The sequence below is a fragment of the Pituophis catenifer genome, unplaced genomic scaffold, assembly GCF_029215685.1.
Source record: "Pituophis catenifer annectens isolate HBS135680 unplaced genomic scaffold, rPitCat1.0.hap2 SCAF_3, whole genome shotgun sequence".
Lineage (NCBI taxonomy): Eukaryota > Metazoa > Chordata > Lepidosauria > Squamata > Colubridae > Pituophis > Pituophis catenifer.
Genome location: NW_027256883.1, coordinates 37,491,351 through 37,508,822, shown reverse-complemented (window position 1 = coordinate 37,508,822; position 17,472 = coordinate 37,491,351). Strand labels below are relative to the sequence as shown.

At 35.2% G+C, this 17,472-nt stretch overlaps 1 protein-coding gene across 2 annotated transcripts in view; it reads left to right on the top strand.

The window, feature by feature from the left end:
* Positions 1–17,472, top strand: part of PREX2 (phosphatidylinositol-3,4,5-trisphosphate dependent Rac exchange factor 2) — a 102,030-nt gene that overhangs the window by 15,128 nt on the left and 69,430 nt on the right. For both annotated transcript variants that reach the window (XM_070942232.1, XM_070942233.1), the window contains exons 2-6: positions 6,190–6,261; positions 6,341–6,463; positions 7,150–7,254; positions 8,836–8,937; positions 11,600–11,761. In XM_070942232.1, the coding sequence (XP_070798333.1) occupies positions 6,190–6,261; positions 6,341–6,463; positions 7,150–7,254; positions 8,836–8,937; positions 11,600–11,761 (564 nt within the window). The remainder of the gene's footprint in view (positions 1–6,189; positions 6,262–6,340; positions 6,464–7,149; positions 7,255–8,835; positions 8,938–11,599; positions 11,762–17,472) is intronic.

Here is a 17,472-nt window from a genome sequence, read left to right as displayed (position 1 = left end):
TCAGATTATTATTTAAGAAAGGGATGTATTTTGCTTCACTGTATCATTGCTAGAAACCTTTATGTCAGGCATGTGCATTTAAAATGTTTGCTTGCTTTCCAAATAAATAACCTGTGTAAAAATTAAATTCAAGGAAGAAATTACTGTTGTTCATTAATCAAAATACAAAAAAATAAAGTGAATTTTCTTGTTTGTAGAGGAATGAGTGACTCAGCAGCATTTCCCAAACATATTTTTATGCCAATTGAATTATTTTATAGTAGTAAAATTGCATAAGAAGGATGTCTATGGTCAGGATGATATATAAAACCAAGTTGCTTAGGTTTAAAATAGGAGTGCATTGGTAAATAATAAATAAAACTGTAAGGTATTTTAGCTTTCCCTTTTTGGATCTCAGGGAATAAGAAAAGTAATGCTGTCAGTCACTAATGGGCTATCAAATTGGTTGTCCAATCTCTTCTTTAAAATTTCCAGTGGAGCACCCACAATTTCTGGAGACAAGTCGTTCCACTGATTAATTGTTCTAACTGTCAGGAAATTTCTCCTTAGTTTTACCTTGGATCTCTCCTTGATTAGTTTCCAACCATTGCTTCCTGTCCTGCCTTCAGATGCTTTGAAGAATAGGTTGACCCCCTTCTTTGTGACAACCCCTTAGATATTGGGACAATGCTATCATTCACCCCTAGTCTTTCTTGTCATTAAACTAGACATATCCAATTCTTGCAACTGTTCATCATATGTTTTAGCCTTCTGTCCCCTAATCATTTTTGTTGATCTTCTTTGTACTCTTTCTAGAGTCTCAACATCTTTGTTATATTGTGTCGACCAAAACTGCAATATTCCAATATTTTGTGACCTACGTGCTTGTGGTCAGCGTATTATCATATCTTTGTTGAAAAAAGAACTCAATGACCACTAGAAGGCAGCAAAAATTACAGTTTTCTGTACAGTATCACTTTGCCGCTGTCTAGTGGTGATATAGATTTTTTTCCAACCCAGTCTGGTAAATCTAATAGTGGCTAGTGTTTGGACAGCTGTTACAGCTTGACTTAAGAGATACTGGCTGCTTCTCATCACTGACAACTGGATAGAGAACAGTTTTTATCCAAGGTAAACAAGTACCATAATGCTGCCTTGTTCCCAATAATAGCGCAACCTTTGAGAATTGATTTACCATTTAAAGAAGAAATTGTATCTCTATTTTAGTGTAATGTAAGAAGCAAAGCATGCTGCTCTTCGAACATTTTAGCCCAACAACGTGGAGACTACCATTTGGCACATTTTATCATTGGTGGGAAGTGAAGTCCTGGAAAAAAAGCAACAATTGATGCATGAATGAATGAATAAGTAAGAACAGGAGCTCACATTGCAATTTTAGGCATTACACAATAAATGAAATTGAATAGTTAAAAAAATAGATCTGAATAAAACAGAATTTTTTATTGACATTATCAGGCCATAGACTCATTTGCTGTGTTGAAGTTTAGAGTTATATCAACGTATCTATGTCAATAATCTTATCTTCCCATATTAGCCAATGAATCAGTGAAGATATTGTTTGCTGGTTTACTATGTCTAAATTATAGCAACCAATTAAATTTAATTATGACTAAACAACTTCAACTTCAGCATTAGCTTATAATACATTAAAGTTAAAATTATGTATCACAAATCCAGGCTGACCAAGACACTAGAAAGGTGATTTCTGAGGAAAATGTGAGAAGTTCACATAAAAATTCAGGGAGGTCCTGAAAAAAATCCCAAATGTTGAAATGAAAATTTCAGCAGAGTTACCAGATCCGGGTTACAGAACTTCAAATAATTACTAGACGTCAGGAAAGAGAAACAGAACTCTCAATTTGTTGCCATCTAATTTTGCTTTATGGTCCTAAATTCTAGTAGCCCTCAAATTCTCTAAATTTAAGAAAAGTTTTTGATTGTTTGAAATATATGAACCTTCCTTGTCTTCCCTTTGAGTTAAATCGACTTGATTTAAATCCCAATTTAAATCATGATTTAAATCACTAGTAAAAAGGCTTGATTTAAATCAACTTGATTTAAATCATAATTTTTAAAGAGTAACTGTCATCTCTGTCCCACAGCGGCTCCTTCTCTGACCTGCTGTTGACTCAGACAGTCCCATTCATTTTAATGGGATAGCTGGTGATGCGGCAGTGACACAACAAGGTGAGGGACGTGGCGGGCAGCAGGTGACTGGATGCCTGCTAACAGGCGCTGCCATGATGGATCTGAAATGACAGGTGCCCTTTAAATGTAAGGACTCCTTCTTGCTTGTAGTTAGAATCTTTATTATTATTACTTGCAAACAAAATGAAGCTTTCCTATTCAGTTTGCAGAGCTTGGATTCATTGAATGAGTTTACCAAAAATGTAAATATTGCAGAATATACAGTCTCATACTACATAACTAAGCTTGATTTCATGCTGACTAAACTAAATTATTAATGTATCTTAAATAGAAAACTATATTTAGATTTTTACTCCAAAAGCATTTTATTATAATAAATTTGATAGAAATAAAAAAAAATCCGATTTAAATTAAAAACATCATCGATTTTTATTCACCCTGAAGCAATAGTATACTGTTACATTCAAACAAGTTCAGATTTTTAGGTCTTGTGAGTAGATCATAATGGCACTAAAATTGGATGGGAATAAACAACCTACTAATAAAAAAATAAAACTGGAATAAAATGGAAGAAGCCAAGAGTTATACTAAATAGAAAGTGATCTGAAATATTTCAAGGTTCAATTATAGTTCAATAAGCATAAATTAGCAAAATAAAGAGTTTTGGTCATATTTATTTTTGAATAAATAGATGTACAAGAAGAACTGGGCTACATACATACTAGTGGTATAAAGGTTGAGTGATAGGGGGAGTCCCATTTGTATATACAATGAAGGAGGAAATCCTGCTATTTCTTCTAAATTTGTGTGGAGAAAAAAATCTACTTTTCCTCCAAGCCTGTTGGACAGTGATACAAAGGATTTTTTTCCTTGAATTGTCTTCAAAAAAGGCCTTGACATAATTAAAGTTATTCAATGCATTTTAGATAGGTGACCCTTTTTCAAGGATTCCAAAAGTGTAGATGTTTTTCTAAGGATAGGCCACTTTCATTTCCCCATATATATATTAGCTATTCAGTATAAGTTATTTACATGTTGAATATAGCAGACCTTCTGTTTTACATAATAATGAGTAGCTGCAAGAGTCAGTACCTGTAGGTTAATTGCAAGAGATGAATATGTCTTTTCTCTGGTCACTCAGTTTTATGTTCAGTCTATTTCTAGCCAGTTATTCTTGCCACATGTAGGCAAAGAACTTGCTTAGTTTGCTAGTATATGCTTGCCAAAAATTGTTCAATTAGATTTTTTTTAATAATGATCAAGAAAGGTCTTTTGAGCATTTAATGTATTGTTTATGATATGATATTCCAGGCTCTTTCCTGCCCCCCCTTTTAAAAATCAGGTTATATTAACCTGATTTTATTAATACAGTTTAAAATTTACATTATCAGTATTATAAGTATTATAATTTTAGAAATTGGTCAAAAAAATAGCATTTTCAGAATTTTTAGATGAATATTAGAGTGCTGGATTTGTTTCCCAGTGGTGATTTAAATTGTTGAAGAATTCAAGGAGAAAATATAAGCAATCGTTTTGCTAAAACCTAATGATCTTTGAAGTTAATCTAATTACTGATTACTGAGAAGTCGATACTGCAGAAATTTATTATAGTTACATTGATAGATTCTAAAGTCAACATTTATTTAATAGAAATAAAAAAAAAACACCTTTGAATGAAGTTTGGGAAATGGAATATATCAATAAAGTTAGCAATAATTTTAAACATTTGAAGAAAAAAATGTTGATTGTTGCTGATGAAAAATTGATTGATTGAAAAAGCAGGGACTAATTGCTTCTATCTATCATTGCTTGTAGTCACAAGCAAAGCTTTTATTTATTCATTTATAAAATTTAAATGTTGACCATCTTTCTGTCCAAATTACTTTTGATAATTCCCAAGAGTTGTTTCACTGTAGTTAAAAGCTGAGTGCACATCTATACATGCTTGTGCTAATTGGATGTATTCGTGCTGATGTAAGTGCAAAAATCTCTAGTCTTAGCAAATTGGAATGACAACTTCTGAAGACAGACTAGACAATGCTGACTCTATGAAAAATAATCTGATGGTATTTATATCTAAGGAAATGATCCTGTATATCTAAGGAAATGTTTTAGTAGACAAGGCTATTGCTATTTGCTATTTATGATTGCCAAAAAATAATTGGAGAAATACACCTTTTTCCTAACTGTTTTGCCAACTTATCCATTAATACTACACTAGATGTAATGTAAGAAACACAGGAGGTATATTCTCAGATAATTCAATGTCTAAAAATAGTTTTTGTGAGGGAAGAATCTATAGTAAGTTTTTTGGAGTTAGGCTTCAAAAAAATAGATCTGGAGTTTCCTACTGTAGTAATATATTTTTGGTCAGATTAAATATTCCTTCAAATTTTGTCTCTCTTGCTAGGACTCTATATGTGGCTTTCTTACTCTTTCTTACTCTTTTTGATTGTTGGTGATTGGAGATACATTTAATTGTCAAAAATCGTGTGTTGTATACTCAAGTCGTTCTCTAGAAAGAAGCTTAGCTTTTCAAAAACAATACATAAGTCCAGATGGTTTGTGGATATTTAAGTTTGTTGTATATTGTAGAAACAAAAGAAATCTCCACCTTCTTCTGTTAAAGTATTAACTCTATTCTTTTTTTAAAAAAAATCATAAAACTATATTTGCTTGCTTTTTGTGTACACCACAAAAATAACAGGGAAAGAACAAATATTGTGCTGTTTGTAGTTAATACCTGTCAAATGTATTAGATTTTACAGCATTCTTTATATGGTTGGATAAATTTTACTCTGGTCTGCAAAATGATCATCTCACAAAACAGTATCTCAATGCATATAAAAAAAAGAGTAAAAGAAATAGCTGGATGCTATTCTTGGCTTTATATAAACAAAACAAAGCTATATAGTTATTGTCGAAATCTCTAGCTGAGGACTGAGCTATGCTGCGTTATATAATGTACTGTTCAGTAACATAATGTACAATGGTCTTTGGGTATAAAGACTAACAGAACAGAATAACAGAAGTTGGAAGGGACCTTGGAGGTCTACTAGTCCAACCCCCTGTTCAGGCATTTCAGACAAACGGTTGTCCAATCTCTTCTTAAAAATTTCCATAACTTCTGGAGGCAAGTTGTTCCACTGATTGATTGTTCTAACTGTCTCCTTGGTTCTAGGTTGCTTCTCTTCTTGATTAGTTTCCATCCATTGCTTCTTGTCCTGCCTTCATGTGCTGTAGAGAATAAGTTGACTCCCTCTTCTTTGTGGCAACCCCTTAGATATTGGAACACTGCTATCATGTCACCCCTAGTCCTTCTTTTCATTAAACTAGACATTCCAGCAACTGTCCTTTATATGTTTTATCATCCAGACCTCTAAAAATCTTTTCATCTTTATACGTAAAAAACATCCAAATACAGACAATTCTTAAGATATATAAGTTCCCTCTGAGTATATTTTCTCAGTTGAAAATATATCTATTGTGTCAACATCAGTTGGCTTTCCCCAAGAATATATATTATTTGCGGTCTCTTGTTACATTTTTTTCCATGTTGTGCTTAATATATTAGCAAATAAAAACTCAGCAGCTGTGCATTGAATTGGAGGTTTTTGAACTGAATTTGTGACAAGTGAATGCCATCCTGAGCTGCTGGAATAACTTTAGATATTTGCAGATAACTTTTTTTTGGCTTCAGGATGTATTATGTATTTCTTCTTTTAACTATGATAAAGTATCATCTACATTCAATGATTTCATAGACCAGAGGTGAACAGAATGATATTTATCTGACCTACAGTAAGTATTCTGAAATTTTATGAAATCACAAAATCTTACATCATTCCATAAGATGTCTTAATAATTTGAGAGCTCATAATTTGGTGAGTCTGAGATCTTTGCTAATTTTGTGTGTGCGTGTGTGTATCATTGCAAAAAGATGCTGACCCTCATGTCATATTTATTTATTTAGCTGTTCTGGGCTACATGTCTGACATTTTAATGTCTAATTTCTTTATTTTTCTTTTTCCTTCTATCCAGGCATTCCTTCAAAGAATAATGCAGTGGGCTATTACTAAGATTGATAAAAATGTAACAGAGGAAACGGTTAAGGTTAGTATTTATTTGTTTTCACTTCCTTTTCATTGTTTCTCAAATTGATTTATTTATACTCTTGGTTTCTTACTTACAGACATTGTTCTCAAATATTGAAGATATTCTAGAAGTTCACAAGAACTTCCTATCTAGGATTGAAGAATGTCTGCATCCTGAACCTAATTCGCAACAAGAAGTGGGATCCTGCTTTCTCCACTTTGTATGTCAAATCCAGTAATATAAGCTTTATGTAATTGATTATATTCTTTTCTCCAGTACTGCCTTTTTTAAAAAAAATAATTGCTGGCATGGTAGTTCATGTATACTCCACTTAGAGGACAAAATGATCTTGATTGCATAATTTATGAGATCTTTTAAGGACGCTTGGAAGCTGAATTTGCAGCCTATTCAGTAGAAAGTGTAGGCGTCATCATGATTTTCATGAATCAGGCCTAACATATTTGAACAATAATCACTTTTTTTACATTTGTCTTGAATAACTTTCTCCTCCAGTAATACACAGATAACATTTTTTTTACACTAGAACATATTGGATATGTAGGTGAACAGCAGTAATTTCACTGACTTTAAAATGCACAGTTTTGTAAAATTACACTAGATATTCATTGTGCTATAGGTACCATATGGGAGCCTGATCTTAACCATGAGAAGATACAAACACTTCCTTGAACCTAATTATAAAACTAAAATAAAAAAAATAATAAATTGATTTGTATTGATTTTTTATAAATTGATTTGTCAACATGTAAATATTTGTTGTAAACCAATTGTATTTTATATTAGGTCACAGACACTGTATTTGTTTATATTTTTATTTACATTATTCCTTTAAAAATATCTGTTAAAATATGACCAAAATAACTAATCTAAAAACTTTTTATTCAGAGAGACAGATTTCGTATCTATGACGATTACTGCAGCAATCATGAAAAAGCACAAAAGCTTCTGCTTGAACTTAATAAAATAAAAACAGTACGGACATTTTTACTGGTAAATAAATATTTTTTTTCTATTCTATATCTCTATCTTCTGGCTTGTGCAGTAATTTGATTGCAATTCACCTCTAAGGAAAGCCAGTTTGGTTAATGCATTGGGCTAGAAACCAGGAGTCTGTGAGTTCTAGTCCCACTTTAGGCATAAAGCCCACTTGTGACCTTGAGCCAATCACTTTTCTCAGCCCTAGGAAGGATGGAAAGGCAAATCACTTAAGAAGTGTTGCCAAGAAAATTTCAGATACTAATCCAGGCAGTTTCCAGGAGTCAGCAATGATTCAAAGGTGTGCAGATGTGTGTGTGTGTGTGTGCACACATACATTTCCAAGTAATATGTAAGCTTTTGAAAGCTAAATAAATAAAGAGAGTTCTGCTGGATAAGAATAAGTGCCCACTCTATTCATCACCCTGCTTCCGAGAATTTACAGCTACTCAAATGTTATTAACTTTTAAATTAATCCTAGTTAGCATGGTGAACAGAAATGAAGTGTTGTTTTCAGGTAGTGCAACTTTGTCCTCTGCTCAGTACATTCTTTTCCTATTTCTACCCCACAACAGGTATTGCACTAAAGCTTAATGAGGATGTTACATATTGCCAATGTGGCTAATAGCTATGAATAAAATGGCTTAGACCAGGGGTGTCAAATTCAATTTCATTGAGGGCCGCATCAGGGTTGTGTTTGACCTCAGGGGGCCAGAGTGGGCATGGCCAGGGTGGGCATCACCAGCTTGACATTGCTTGTGTCAGGGATGCCTATGGTGGCCCGAGTGCTCTGCCAGTGAAAATGGGCTCCCAATCTCCATTTTCGGCTGAGACGGCCTCCTGCAACCCTCTGCCAATGAAAACAGAGCTCTGTTTTCACTGGCAGAGGTTTGCAGGAGGCTATCCCAGCCGAAAATGGAGATTGGGAGCCCTTTTCACTGGCAGAGACACCACGGGCCGATTCTTCTCTCTTTCCAGGGTGGCTCTACAGGCTGGTTCTAAGCACGCCCTGGGCCGGATCTGGCCCCCGGGCCTTGAGTTTGACACCCTGGCTTAAACCAATAAAATGGCATATAATTACCTGATCCTATAATTGTGAATCCTATAAATTCATTATGTGCTAAGAGATGCATTGTCCATTGTTCTGAATTTGAGTTGATAATTTTGACTTTGTATCAGTGCTGAACAGCAGTTTACCTTTGGCTTTAAAAGCAAAGGATGATTAAGTCAGAACTTTACCATAATATATATATATATACATACATACATACCATACATACATACATACATACATACATACATACATACATATATATATAAAATGATACAAAGTTTTGCTCTGCAGTTAATTAAAATTTCACTGTTTTATTATAAACAAATACTGGTTACATCATATTATCAAGTATAAATTATATTTCCCCCAGTACTATGTAAGGTCTGCTCTATTTCATTTTATCTGTGTCTGTGAAAGATACTCAGGAAGTATGCCAGGCAAAAACCTACCAAATCTCAATTATATTTTTGCTTCACAAATTATTTTTAAGTGATGTATATAGCTAAAACAGACAAATACATATGATTTAATTCCTTTCTTAGAACTGCATGCTGTTAGGAGGACGAAAGAGTACAGAAGTACCTTTAGAAGGTTACTTGGTAACACCAATCCAGAGAATATGCAAGTATCCTCTTCTTTTGAAGGTATATATTTTTGTTTGAAGAAGTGTGAAAATATGTTCTTCTTCTGAATATATTATATTTTACGTGGAAATTGTTTTATTTTCTGAATTTTGTTTGTCATTTGGAAATTAAAATCTGTTTGCACAAACAAATGAGATTATTGTTTTCTGAAGGGTATAATCATACCCATTATGCAGAGAAACAAATGATGGAACCTAGTATGCCAACACTATTGAGATCCTTCCTATGAAATAAAGATACCTGGACAGAGATTTTTGGGGGAAAGAACTTGGCCATTGCTAGGAAGAAACTTCTTTGTGCCTATAAGTTTTCTTTTTTCGACTAGAAAAATAGCTGGACACTGTTTTGGGACTTGTTTAAGGGAACCACACTTCTACTTAACTCCTTTCATGTATAATAGTGCCTACAATTATCCAATTGTGAGGTGACATGGAGATGAGTGTTGCTGTATAATGCTTCCAGGTCTAGAATGAGTCACGGTGATGCACAAGAAGTAATATACAAAGGTTTTCTTTGTCACTAACTACATCTGCTGCTAAAGTAGGAGCTGTGAGTCTAGGAAAAGAGGCAGTTCCATATGGGGAAGTACAATGTATTTGTTTGTTTGACTAATTTATATAGCTGTCCATTTCATCCATTTCACTAAACAAGTAACTCTGAGAAGTGTTTATAAATGGAATCCTGTCCAGAACTATGAAATGGAATAGAATGGAAAAATGGAATTCTGTCCGCAAGTATGGATGGACCATTTCTGGAGTCATTGTACTTCTATATAGTAGTCCGCTTCAGATCTCCTCCATTTTTACAACTGAATAATTTTGAATAAAGTTCCTGGTTGACTATTTGCAGATGCAGTAATAACATAAATCGTATGTAGGCATAAATGCCCCTCCTCATTGCATGGCTTCTGATGATATAAAATATTAGAACTGAATATTTTGGTATTTGATTATAGCTGTTATAAAAATAGTGAAAATATGAATCCAAATGAAACAGGATTCAAATATGATCCAGCATCTTAAAGACTGGAATTGGAAACTATGCATTTAATGAAAATGGATAATATTGCTAATGCTAACTCATGATTTGTTTGATATCACTATCTTAAAGTGCCTACCCATGTTTCCCTGAAAATAAGACCCTGTCTTATATGTTTTTGAACCCTGAAATAAGCGCTTGGCCTTATTGCCATGCGCTCAAAAGCCCGATTAGACTTATTTATTTATTTATTTATTTATTTATTTATTTATTTATTTATTTATTTATTTATTCGAATTTCTATACCGCCCTTCTCCTTTCGGACTCAGGGCGGTGAACAGCCAGATAAAAAACATCTATACAAACATCACAGTTAAAAATAAAGTTAAAATAATTTATAAATTTGGCCCATAATTTAAAACTTGTCAATTAAAATAAATATTAAAATTTTTAAAACTAACCCTAAAATCAGGACAGACTGGCTAGCTGAAAAAAATAAGTTTTTAGGGCCCGACGAAAAATCCGGAGGTCGGAGATCACTCGTATCTCTGGGGGTAGATTGTTCCATAGGGTAGGTGCCACCACAGAGAAGGCTCTCCTCCTGGGGGTCGTCAGCCGGCATTGTCTGGCCGACGGCACCCTGAGGAGGCCCTCTCTGTGGGAGCGAACTGGCCAGTGGGAGGCTATTGGTGGCAGAAGGCGATCCCGTAAGTACCCTGGCCCTAAGCCATGGAGCGCTTTAAAGGTGATCACCAACACCTTGAAGCGCACCCGGAAGTCCACCGGAAGCCAATGCAGCTTGCGCAGGAGAGGAGTCACATGGGAGCGCCCCGTCGCTCCCATAATCCCCCGCGCAGCCGCATTCTGCACCAGTTGGAGCCTCCGGGTGCACCCCAAGGGGAGCCCCATGTAGAGAGCGTTACAATAGTCCAGACGAGAAGTGACGAGTGCTTGAGTGACCGTGCGTAGGGAGTCCCGGTCCAGAAAGGGGCGCAACTGGCGTATCAGGTGAACCTGACAAAAAGCCCCCCTGGCCACGGCTGTCATATGCCCTTCTAAAGACAGCCGCACATCCAGGAGGACACCCAAGTTGCGGGCCCTCTCCGTGGGGGCTAATGATTCGCCCCCAATAACCAGCGATGGCGTCAGCTGGCTATACCGGGACGCCGGCAGCCACAGCCACTCGGTCTTGGAAGGGTTGAGTCGAAGCCTGTTTCTCCCCATCCAGACCCGCACGGCCTCCAGGCACTGGGACATCACTTCCAAGGCATCATTGGGATGGTCTGGGGTGGAGATGTACAGCTGAGTATCATCAGCATACTGATGGAACTCCACCCCAAAACCATGGATGATCTCACCCAGCGGCTTCACATAAATGTTGAACAGGAGGGGCGAGAGGACCGACCCTTGCGGCACCCCACAAACAAGGCGCCTTGGGGTCGACCGCTGCCCCCCTGTCAACACAGATTGCGACCGGTCGGAGAGATAGGAAGAGAACCACCGCAGAACGTTATTATCAGGGGATGTCTTATTTTGGGGAAAAAAGGATATAAATTTAACAGAATTTATTTCCAAATGAATAGGCATGGTTTTATAGTTTTATCATGAAAGTGAAATTTTAATAATTGACTTCCATTTTGAGAAGAGTATAAGAATTGATTTTATTATTCTTTTTTAAAAATAGGAATTGTTAAAGCGTACTCCCAAAAAGCACAGAGACTATTCTATCTTAATGGAAGCTCTCCAAACAATGAAAGCTGTTTGTTCCAACATAAATGAAGCCAAGAGACAGATGGAAAAATTAGAGGTTTTAGAGGAATGGCAGTCTCACATTGAAGGATGGGAGGTAAATGTATTATATTAGCAAATGTGGAAGAAACAAGAACTCTGTACAATTATTCTTATATTCTGCACAGGACATTATCATACACAATTAGAATACATAATTGTTCTTTGTTTTATTTAGTAGATTGTTATCTTTGTGACACCTGATCAATCCACATCTGGTTTATTAATAACAGAAATTTCAAATGAAGAGTTTTTGGTGCCAAGCTCCAGAAATTTCCTAGCATTTTTGGACTTAGCTTGGTTTATACATTCACAGTTATTTAGTTGAAAGTATGATTAAATCTACATATAAACAACCTTTACACATCATTCAAAAGAGACAATGAAAAAGCTCAAAAGGAAACATTTGATCCTGCTGGACTTGAGGAAGTGGACAGGTCCTCAGTCCTGTCAGTGCAACTACCTGCCAAGTAGATCTTTGTCCCTCTTGCTAGGTTGACTAGCAGGTGGGCTCAGGTGGCGATCAATTCTTTACTGCTGGAGGGGATTTTTGGAGGGCCTTTTAAGGAGTAACTAGTTTGCCTCCTCAAAAAACCATCACCAGTCTGAACAATTTTTATCCAGTTTCTCTTCCCTTTTTAGAGAAGGTAGTAGAAAAGTGATTGCTTGGCAACTTCAGAGACTCCTGAATGAACTGGATTATATGGACCCCTTTCAGTCAGGCTTCAGTCCAGTTACAGCCTCAATCACACTTGTGATGATCTCTGGTGAGAGCAGAATAAGAGTAGTGCAACCATCCTTGTTCCCCTTGAGCTCTCAGCAGCCTTTGATACCATCAACAATGGTATTCTATGAGGTCTGGACTGGGAAGCACAATTTTGTGCTGGTTCGGCTCTTTTCTCCAAGGCCGGTCCCAATCAGTGTTGATAGGAATGAAAGATTGAGGTGTATGCCAGTTGCGGCCTTTCCTGGATCAGCAGTCCCTTTTTATCTCATCTTTGGACTATTACAATTATATGGGCCTGCCTTTGAAGAGAATTCAGAAACTTCAACTGTTGCAGAGTGCCAGAATGCTGAACTAGAAATATTCTCCTCTATTGGTAGAAATTTCAAGACTGAGCAAGTGGAAAATGGAAAAATGACAGCCACAGGTTTCCCTTACAAACTATATTTTCTATTGAGCGGAGGGCAGGAATTTTAAATAATGTGAATTTCCTTTTCAAATAATTTCCTTTCAGAATAGAGAAGCATATATTGAGGAAAAATTGTTTCTTTCTTGCCTCTTCTCAAAATGATTGCTTATAGGACATGATTCCTAAAAATCCTTATATTAGTTAGGAATTTTTGAATTAGGTTTTTGGGGGGAACCTTTTTTCAGTTCAGTTTTCACAGTTTTCACTGTGGTAGTAGAAACAAGAATGGTGCAAAGTTTTAAAAAAATGGCTAAAATGGAAGCACATGACTTTCCAAGAAGAAAAGCAAAAAACTTTATGGTAAGTAAGTTCCTGATGTAATCATTGCATTGGTTTCTGTACTATGACAGAAGTATGAAGTAAATTCAAAAGACTGGAGATAAAAATAACTGATCTAGAAGAAATTACTTCAAAGAAGATACAAAATAGGTCTGAATATTTTTGGATGAGAATATAAAAGAAGATTCAGCAGAAGAGTATAATAGATGAAGCGAATCACAGTACCTGATCAAATAGAAGTTTAATGAAAGCAGAAAAGAAATAATCTGTATTGGCCAGAGAATGAAACTATAGAGCTTTTTCTCATATGCTGCTAAACAATGTTTATTAGATTTTAGCTTAGTATTAACCCAAACCCAGTCAATACTGATTTTATAATGAAATTGCACTTCAGCAAACTATGCCTTTGTATGATATATGAACTCAGTCACCATCAGCTTGGCTTCTCTTTAGCTGGGTCTGTGAATGAATGAACAGTTACTCTGTTTTCCACCAAAATGAATACAATTCATGTGCTGTTTTCTCCTCCTTTTTTCTCATTTCACTTATTATTCTATATTGAGTACACAACAATTAGAAACAAAACCAGTAGGCAATAAAAACATGTAATCAATTTAATACTGTATATTAGTGATAAATAGTTAAAATATCATTATAAGACTATGATCTGTCACATCATTTTGAATGCAGATTTCCCAATTAATCAAATAGATGGAAATAAAATGACATATTGACCACTGATAATGATATCAGTAGCTTAGAATAGGTTTTGTGTGGAACAACATTCAGTACATCATCAGAGTTTTCATAAGATAATGGGTCAATAGCTTAGAAGCTAAAGAATTGCTTTGCATATCAAAGTTCCTGGTTCAATCCTTGGCATCTTAAATTTTTCTTTTTAAAATATAATATAATTGTTTAGGAATTGGAATTGGCAATTAATTAAATGGTTGCTAAGTAAAATGACAACTGTGCTTATGATCTTACTTCAGCCTTCCTTTACTTTACAGACCTGCAGAAGTCATAAATGCAAGGAATGGCCAAAAAATTACTTTTTGCAGCATCGTCATAACTGCAAACACTTGTAGAAGGTGGTCGCTAAATGAGGATTACTTGTAATGAGGTTTCTGGAATGTCCATTGTGACTCCAAATAGCTGGTACTAGTTAAAGTCAATCATTATTACAGATAGCTAGATAAATATATATGATAATACTGTTCTATACTGAAAACTTATTACCAGATAATTATGAATTACTAGTGAAGGCCTGTTACATTACACCTTCATAAATACCTTCTTAAGCAAAGTATATTTTAGTTACAATTTAGTTGCTAAATGTTTAAGAGTCAACATTCTTCTAATGAGAGATAATGATCTCATTTAAAAAAATCTACCACATTTATGAGGCATTTCTTTAATAAACCTTTCTATACTAAAACAGCAGCTTTAATTAACAGAACATCTGGTTTGCTATAAGGCTTAAGAACAGAAAAATATACTTGTTAGAGATTTTCTGTCAGAAGAAAATGTTTAGCGTGTTGCTTATTTAGGAAAAAGCTATTTTTAGCATCTGATGGAAGATCAAAGCATGACTTGAATTCCAATGCAAAAGTGTCATAAATTGAGCTTGGTTAATGATTATAATTAGACAATTGTAGAAAAGCAGACAACTTGAAAAATACATTTTAAAATTTATTTTTTTCTTCTTTAATGGTACACTCTCCAAATGCAGTTGTATTGAGTGGGTATTTTTATTGTAGAATCATAATTGTTAAAATAACTTGCTTTTTTGTTTTGACTTCATGACAGAAAAAAATAGGATATTTTGAATTAATGCAAGCTGATAGCTTTCTTCATGCCAGCGGATGATTTCACCCATGGTTCTAAGCAGATGTTAAAGAGGAGTGGGGAGAGGGTGGTGCTCCTCTGAGGAACTCCACAACCCCCCCTTAACTTGGCAATGGCAGCGGGTGGTTCGGAGAACCGGTAGCAAAAATGCCTGCACCCCCCCGTCCACCATGCCCAGCTGAGTCGCACGATCATCAGAGGCTTTTTTTTTTAACTTTTAAAAGCATTTTTTCTACAACCTCTTCCAATGAAAAAATGCTTTTAAAAGTAAAAAAAAAAAAGCCTCTGATGATTGCGCGGCTCAGCTGGAATTGTCAGAGGCTTTTCAAAGCATTTTTTTCTGCAACCTCTTGGCCGAAGAGGGGGTAAAAAAAATGCTTTGAAAAGTCTCTGATGATCCCAGCTGAGTTGCCTGATCGGCAGAGGCTTTTCAAAGCATTAGAAAAAATGCTTTGAAAAGTTAAAAAAAAAAAAAAGTTGGCCATGCCCACCCAGTCATATTACCCCCCACCACCACCAAGCCATGCCCACAGAACCGGTAGTAACAAATTTTACATTTCACCCCTGCATATAACTGATACATTTCTAAGAGGACTGAGGGCCAGAACACTTAAATGAGAAAAATTGTACGGAAGACTGAATCTTTTTTCTATAAATAATAACACATGATGCTCTTACTTTTATCCTTGCAGGCATTTTATTGATTGCTTATGCTTCATAAGTTAATGATAAACCATACTTAATTGCATTTCTACTTAAGGGATCTCAAATAGCAAAGCAAATTGATACTTGTTATATTAACACAAGGAACTTGGGCAGAATCAGGATGAAATTATTTCTCTAATTTTGATTTGGCAGAATCACTAAACCATTATTTGGCAGCTGGGATATAAAGATAAACTATTAGGTGATAGGCATTATATCACATTAGATATAATGTGAATAAGTATGTATGCAGTGATATGAGTACAGAAAAGCCAAATTTGATTAGTTATGCTAATGATTTCATTCATAGCATCCTATAAGTCGTATATGATACTACAGTATTTTGTGCTGCAACAAAGCAGTATGAAATAGCTAACATGTTTAAATAAGCCTCCAAGAAAGCACTAAGAAACATACTGCCTGCAGCAAACCTTTTCTCTAGAGAGCCTATTAAAAATATATTTGCAATTACATCAATGAAAAATGTTAGTCATTATTTTTAGAATGTCATAATCCTTAAATCAGCAAAATTCTACTTTCTTCAGAATGAACCTATTTCTTCATTCTGATCTAAGCACATACAGTGAATATTTTGCTTAACCCTTTTTATTTTAAAGCAAGTTTCAGCGATTTCGAGAATGTTTATTTAATCAAATTATTTAGATGTGCAGTCAACATTTTCCTATATCCAAATTATTATGGTTTCAGTTCCAAAGCATACACAGTTCTTTGAAACCATCTCTTCAAACGATGTCTCCAAGAACAAAGCTAAAACCCATCTTAAGACAGTTTCCAGATTTTTTGGTAGGGCAGCGATTGAACACATGCTTTGGGTACAAAAATTCCTATTGGTATATAAAAATATCAGGAGCAATTGGAATGAAAAGGTACCTGTTACCCTAATGGTAACAAGGAAAACTCTTCTTCCTCCAGTGACATTGAATTCATTTCTTTGTTCTCTCTGATTGGGAATAAGTGATTTAAAATTTCTTTATGAGAGGAGTTTAAAGGGATCCTCTGAAAAATTTAGTTTTCTGGTTTTAAAAGGATCTTTTTATTAAGACGGTATTTCCAGATAATGCAACATTAGTTTGCATAATAAACCAGTTTTTAGTTTAGTTTAGTTTACTTTATTGTCTTTGCACCTCGTACAATGAAATTAAATGGTATCTTCAGTGTACATTATAACTATAAAAATAAAACACAAACATACATCCTTCACATTCTATACAATTGAATTGAAAACCCGATATTGCATTAGTATTGCACGATACAGTAGAATTCAATATAGTTACTGGGATAGAAGCTCTTTTTCAGCCTAGTTGTCCTTGTTTTTATTATCTTGTACTGTCTGGCAGATGGTAAAAGTTCAAAAAAAGAGTGCCCAGGACGAGATGGATCTTTAAGAATGTTCTGAACTTACTTAAGGCAGCGGGAGCTATAAAGCTCTTCCAAAGAAGGGATACGGCAACCAGCGATCCTTTGGGTAATGACATTAACCTTCTGGAGTGCTATCCTATCTGCTACTGTGCAATTGGCAAACCATACACAGATGCAGTAATTAACTCTCTATGGTGCAGCGGTAGAAGGACATCATCAGTTTTCCATTCAGTTGTTGTTTCCTAAGAAGTCTCAGGTAGTATAATTCTGCTGGGCCCTTATGATCAGTGCTGCAATGTGAGTACCCCAGGTCAGGTCCTCTTTTAAGATAACACCCAAAAACTTAAAACTGGCCACTTGCTTC